The 6,745-nt window shown below is 48.5% G+C and overlaps 1 protein-coding gene across 1 annotated transcript; it reads right to left on the bottom strand.

Moving 5' to 3' along the window:
• Nucleotides 1-6,283: 6,283 nt before the first annotated feature.
• On the bottom strand, nucleotides 6,284-6,739 carry LOC104522057 (protein BTG2). The gene has a single exon (XM_010164232.2). The coding sequence runs from the start codon at nucleotides 6,645-6,647 to the stop codon at nucleotides 6,384-6,386; it is 264 nt and encodes an 87-aa protein (XP_010162534.2). The 5' UTR covers nucleotides 6,648-6,739; the 3' UTR covers nucleotides 6,284-6,383.
• Between the last annotated feature and the right edge of the window lie 6 nt (nucleotides 6,740-6,745).

Raw genomic sequence — 6,745 nt, 5'->3', positions numbered from 1 at the left:
GGCGGGGGAGGCGAGTGGGCGCGCGGCGGCTGCGGCACACACGCTCACATCTGCCCATGACCTTTGTGGAGGAAGGAACGGGGGTTTTTTTTCCACTGGGTGGTTCAGTTTTTAGCAAAGGTTGGAAAGGCAGAACAGTGTGTTCCCCTCCAGGCTGGTTCAGGGACCCTGGGTGTGTTCAAGGCTGTTGGGGTCCAAGGGGATGCACAAGTTGAGCCAAGATGGGTTGTGGCTGGGGGGGGGTGGGGTTTTGATGCTGTGCAGGTACAAATGGAGACCAGAGAGCTGGAAGAGGAGGGAGAGGAAGGTCTGTCAGGAGGAAGGGCATGCAGGGAGCACGGTCCCCAGCCAGGAATCACTGGGACTGAAACCAACAGAAGCCCATATGCCAACCCAGACCCCAGACCCACTGCCTGCCCACACCTCAGGGAGGGGCTTGGTTCAGCCCTGCAGAGCTGGAGGCAGAGCTTGTGTCTGGGTTCCACCACGACAGCAAACACTGGCATTGCTGGAGTTTACTGGTGCAAACTGATGGTGCTGGAGATTGCCGGTACAAGCAGTGGCCAAGAAGCCCAAAGCACCATGGGTTTGGCACAGCACCAACCCGTCCAAACCCCACAAACCATCTTCCCGTTGCTGGGCCACGTGATTGCAGAGTTTCTACAGCTCCAGCAGATGCTGGGAAGATCATCAGGGCTGTGGAGCTCTGCAGGTGAGGGAGCACCCCAGGGCTCACACCTCCCCCTTTTCCCAGGGCTGGGGTTGGGTGCTGCCAGCTGCATCTCCCCAGATACAGGCGAGCGTGGCTGCACCCACACAAGTGCTGATTGGCCTCAGCGGAGCTGAAATAGCCACTCGCTTCCCATCGCCCCGTCGGCAAAGAAAGAGGAGAGGAAGCACCTGGCAGAGGCTGAGCCCTGTGTGAACATGCTGGTGTGTGGGGAGGAGGCTCAGCAGCGCCTGGTTTCGCTTCTGTCCTTCCTCCAGCTGCACAGACAAACAAGGGAGAGCCCAGAGCTTCAGCTGCTGCCCCGGTGCTGTCCCAACTTACCTTCTTCAAAGGGACCCAGATCTCTTCCCAGCTTCAGGGTGGGCAGGGGTGAAAGCGCTTCGAGGCAGGGATGGTCATACTGGGATTGCTGGGGAATGAGGTCTGGCTTCTGTGGGAAGGGCAGAAATAACCCAACAAGCAGTTTCACATCCTAAATGCTGATGTTGCTTTTCTGATAACTTTAGAACTGAGAAACGCCCAATTTCTGCTAAAGGGACCCCAGGAAAGAGGAACACACAAAAAAATTTAAAAAAAAAATAAAATCAAACAAACATTGTGCCAGGAGTCAACCAAAATATCCTCATGGACCCGGGAGGACCCTGTTCTGGGTGGGTGGTGCCATTGGGTCAGGATGTTCCTCATCTGGGCTTTGTACAATCTGTGTTTCTCCAACAGATCAGCCCCCAAAAACCACCCCAGCTCCTGTGAGGAAGGCCTGAGAGCACTGCTACAGCACACACACAGATCACAGAGGACAACATTCAACCCATTCTCCTTGAATCAGACACTTCCCTGTCCAGCCTGAATAAAAAAGTCCCAACAGAAACCCAGCAAGAGACTCAGCAGAAAACAAGTCTGGATTTCAAGAGGGAGAAGGTGGCAGCCATGGATGAGTGTGGTTTTACTTTCAGTCTTTTTCAGAGCTGCTGTACCTGACACACTTCTCCTGTGCCCCTGAGCTGATCCTCTGATGTGCTCAGGGATCTCACCATGAGAAAATGTGCCAAGAACTGCAGCTCAGCATCAAAATGCCTAGAAAGGGCTTTGAGGGGGGCAGATAAAGATACACCTCCACACTAAGCCAGCTTGCACACCAGGTATCATGGTCCTACCAGAAGAAAAAATGACAAGCATAATAAAAATAGTAGATAAGTCACCTATTAAAAGGCTGTCGGGGATCTGGTTACAGCGTGGGTAGGGTTGACTCCTCACTAAACACTCCATGGTGTAAGAGCTGTATTTTTATCTTGGCTGTGAGTAACTCAGATTTTAAATGATCTTGACTCTGCTGCTGGCCCAAATACCAGCCATGGGCCACGGCATGCAGGACCACACCAGGCTGGCCATGGTATGGACTATGCCAGCCTGAAAATGGGCCACAAACCATGGCACACCAGTCCAGACACACTATGCTGGTCCAGACAAGCCAGAGGGAGGAAGGCCACCATCATCTGACTTCACCAAGCCTTTGAACCTGGATGACTCCTAAGCTAATCAGTGACTGAATGGGACGCCCATTCCTCCCCAACAGCCCTGTTTCACAAGCAGCAGCAATTTGGGTGTGTTTATGGAAACTAATGAAGGGATGAGTTCAAAAAGGAGCGGCTTTGACAGAGCAGCAAAATCAGCCCACAAATTGTTTTCCTCTCAGAGGTGGCATATTATGTTAAAAATGGGAGGGGAGGAAGCAGCTTTGTACCCACCAGGGACAGCAGTAGGACCAGGTGTGTGTCCCCTCTTGGCATCGTAGCTCCAGGAAAGCACCAGCACAGTTAACATGTTAGGGTGGATCACAAAGAACCTGAAGGCTGCAACTCAAGCCCTCCTGAACTCCATAAACATGGGAGTTTTGGACCAAAACTAACATAAGTTGATTTAGCTAAGGTCCTTAAATCAGGTCAGCTTGAAGATGAGTGCAGATGGGAGTTAAACACATGAGCTGGACATCTCCATCCCAGGGAAGGAGGGTCACAGCCCCATGCTGCAGTCACCAGCCTCTTGACACAGCCACAACAGGATCTGCAGTGAATCAACCCCAGCTGCCTTCATCATGACAGGTTCAGAGCATCCTCCACATGCCTGACCATTTCAATCCCATGATCTCTCACCCTTCCTCCTCTGCTGGCTCAGTCACCCTTGGAAGGACATTGGAGGCAGAGAGGCTTAATGAGGAGCTGGCCCTGTGCCTCACTCAGATCATTCTTCTCTTCTTTCCAAGACTTTTTTTATGCCATTCCTAGGGTTGGGTAAGAGATCTGGTAGTCAACTACATAAAATCTTCATGCTCTGGCAAAACACAGGATTTCTACAACCCTGCACTGAATAAATCCCCCACTGCCCAAGCCAGAACCCAGCAGTCAGCACAGGGAAGGAGAGGGCAGGACACCCACAGCCTTGCATTAGTCATCAAACCAATTCCCAGCCTTAATTCCTCAGGTTGAGAGAGTCAGCACATGTTGACTAAGCAGCTTTTTTTCTAGACCTCCTCCTTAACACAGTTGGATATTAGCAGTCATCCACACTTTAACCAAGCCCACAGCATTTGCAGGGTGGGATTTAGGCTGCAATCCCAACCCTCACCCTCTTTGTGAGCAGGTAACAGTTCCCAGAAAAAAAAAAACCACAACAAAAATAACAAAAACCCCCACAAAAACAAAAAACAAGGCTTGTTTTATACTGCTACATTTTTATTAAAGTAACAAAAGCATACGTCTGTCAAAGGATCTGTACATTCTGGATATAAAAACACTACTATACAATTAGTAACCATCCACTCCCTCCTCTAAGTGTAGCTTACAAACTTTCTACCATTTTCACCAAATAGAAAAAAAAGCAGGTCCCGTTCAACAGTCCAGCTTGTTAAAAAAAATAATAATAAAGACAGGAAACCCCTCAAATATACTGTCTCAAAAAAAAACACACACCATTCAGCTCTGCAGTGGAGTATCAGGCTTGGAGGCAGAAGGCAACAGAGCACACGAATTCACAGCTTTTACATGTAACCAGCTACAAGAGAGAAATGGATTATACCCGAGAAGCTAAAACCAGACACCTTTAACATCAGACTCCTCCACACCAGGGACAAAAAGAATGAGACTTGGCTATTTTGGTTCTGGAAGTAGGGGGTATGTTAAGAGCAATTCTAGTGTATTCCTTTGGTGTGGGCTGTTGTTCCTGAAATCACTTTTTCTGGTTAAGAGGGAGGGAACAGTGTAAAAGGGGAGGTAAATCTTAAAACTGCTTTAATCATGACAAATTCTAACCCAAGGAAGTACCAGCCTTCAGGAAACTCCACATCCAGCCAAGGAGTCCAGCAAAGCAAACGCTGCTCATCCTGGATGCAGTTCTCATCGTGGGCTTTCCATGTAAGCAGGTTAAGTGAGGACTCCAAGAAAAGCACAGAGATCCCTTTTCCTTGAAAAGGGAATTTGCTTTTTGGAAGTTCTCAAGTACTCCCCTCTTGGTGAGGTCACCTATTGCACAAGTTCACCAAGGGAAAAGCCCCAGTGCTTCATTTCAGCTTCTGCTTTGCTGATATGAGAAATTCAAAGTGATGCAGAGGGAAGTGATGCAACTTCAGAGCCACAGTTTGCTATTACTGTTCAAGGACAAATAACTCACCACTTGACATTTTAAAAGGATCTAAGAATTGAAGCTGGTTTTCCAGTTCTAGAATTCATGATTTGAAGCTTACAAAAATCCAAATTTACTGTTTCACATTAGTAGTCAGAGTTGGGGAGCTGTGCTCATTTTTTTTTTTTTTAATATATTTTAAGAAATAAACTAAGAACTATGGCAGATGGGAGGCTTCCTTCCTCTCCCAGAGCGCCCAAGATTTGGAAATATATTGCACAAATGTCCGAGAACTTGATTCATCAAAGGTTGGGCAAAAACAACTCTGGTTATGCCTGTCAGCTGCCAGGTCAGAAAAGAGGAAGGTTAAAAAAAAAAAGAAAAGTGGTGTGTTGAGAGACACATCTGGGAAAGTTTCATTACCAACAACCACATCAATGCCCTGCTTTTTTTTTTAATCACTTCTCCCAGGATGACTGGAGGAGCACCAGCTGGTTAGTAAAAAGGCAATGGACATAAAACATCTTAGTAAAGGCTCATTCCCAACAGGCAGGTAAAGTTCTTAGGGCAGAATTTTCAGCTCCCACCCCATTTGTAGCTAGCCAGAGCAGTTTAAGGGTCAAATCCTGAACATCACTCAGGCAAAGTCTCCCTGAACACAAGTACCACTGGGACACCATGAGGAATTTTTCTTCAATAGACAAAGCACAGGACCAGGCATGAATTGTGCAAAACAGTTATGTACCAAGAGATCAGAACCAAAGAGTGTCCCTTACCAAGGAATCAGGAGACAGCTCCCAGGGACAGCCACATGCTGATCACCCAGAGGAGGGAGGGAAGAAGTGCTGTAACTTTAAAAGCAACATGAGGACACCAAAGCATCTGAGCATCCCACACACATGGGGAAGAGACTCCCAATACTTCTGATTTTAAGAGAGAGGGCAAAGGGGTTTCTCACACACCAACCTCTACGGCACAAGGTGAGTTGCTTCAGCTCTTCTGGAGAAGTGACACAGCAAGTCATCAGCATTGGATTAGGCAACTTCTACAAGCAAGAGAGGCCAGACTCTACTCTTGGAGGACAGAGAGGTCACACAAGAACAGGTCATGGGCTGATGTCTAAGCCCCACAGAGGAGAAAGGCTTTGTAATTCACAGCTGCTCAGTGCTGGTTTCAGGGTACCCTTCTCAGTGTGCAGCAAGCAGTGGGTGATAGCCAGGTACTGGGGAGCACCAGGAACAACCACAGCACTCCAGTGCCACCACAGTAGCTGCAATATTCATCCTTGGGACCTCCTCTGTGCACAGCCTGACCCCTCAGTGCATCTCTGCCTTGCTCCACTTCACAGGACACCAATAGCCATGTGGATCCCCTTTCAGTTCAGCAGCAAACAGGGAAGATGGAGAGGCTGGAGAAAGGCCACGACTCCCCTCCCTTTGCACTGGGAGCAGAGCAGAGATGCAACACTCACAGGGTAAGTGGGTCCAGAGGAGATGTGCAAGAGCAAAGGAAGAGGGATCCCAGGTTCCACAGCATCACCCAGTCCTGAGATAAGGTTCCCCCAAACACTGTATCCAGGCCCCATGGAGATCAGACCAGCTGGGGAGTGAAGAAATTAGTGGAGGAAAGACAGCAACTCCATCCCTTCTCCAGCAGTATTGCAATATTCAGCAATACTGTTGGGTACCAGGATGGTGAGAAGGTGACACAGACATCTCCCACCACCAAGCCACACTTCCCAGCCTGGCTATTCCCCCTCTTCCTCCATTCCAAGCTGCTCAAGTGAGCAAGCCAGCCCAAAATTGCCATCCAACACTAATTAGGTAGATATCGGCTTCGTAATAAAAACTCAAGCTTGCAACAGCTTTAAAAAAGGCACCTAGAGCACAGCTTCTGTTCAAAGCAGTGCCCGATATTTTAATTTTGGATTTTCTTGGATTTTTTTAAAAAATATAAATAGCTCTTCATCTTAAAAATAGATCCTCAGGTGAGGTATACAGTAGCCTGTGTCTTGGCAGTGTAAGGACAAGAGGAATATTTAGCTGGAGACAGTCATGATGTAGTTTTTGGAAGGACTGGTGCGACCTAACATCATCTGGTTCTTGCAGGTAAGCATCCCGTAGGAGCTCACAGGTTTGGTTGCAGTCGCTTCGTATAAGACACAGATGGAGCCGTCTTCACCGATGCGGTAGGAGACCTCGTAGGGGTCCACCCAGAGCGTGAGCTCGCTGGGCAGGAGCTGGTAGAGTTGTGGTAGGCTGAGTCCAATCTGGCTAGCTGCCTTGCTGATAATGGGGTCCATTTTGTGATTGATCCGGATGCAGCGATACCCAGAGCCTTTGAACGGTTTCTCAGGAAACCAGTGATGTTTGTAGTGCTCTGCAAGGGAAGCGAGAAGAG

The sequence above is a fragment of the Antrostomus carolinensis genome, unplaced genomic scaffold, assembly GCF_000700745.2.
Source record: "Antrostomus carolinensis isolate BGI_N321 unplaced genomic scaffold, ASM70074v2 scaffold38863, whole genome shotgun sequence".
In the NCBI taxonomy this organism is placed as follows: Eukaryota; Metazoa; Chordata; class Aves; order Caprimulgiformes; family Caprimulgidae; genus Antrostomus; species Antrostomus carolinensis.
The sequence above is the reverse complement of the archived record's forward strand: the minus strand, read 5'-3'. Positions and strand labels throughout refer to the sequence as shown.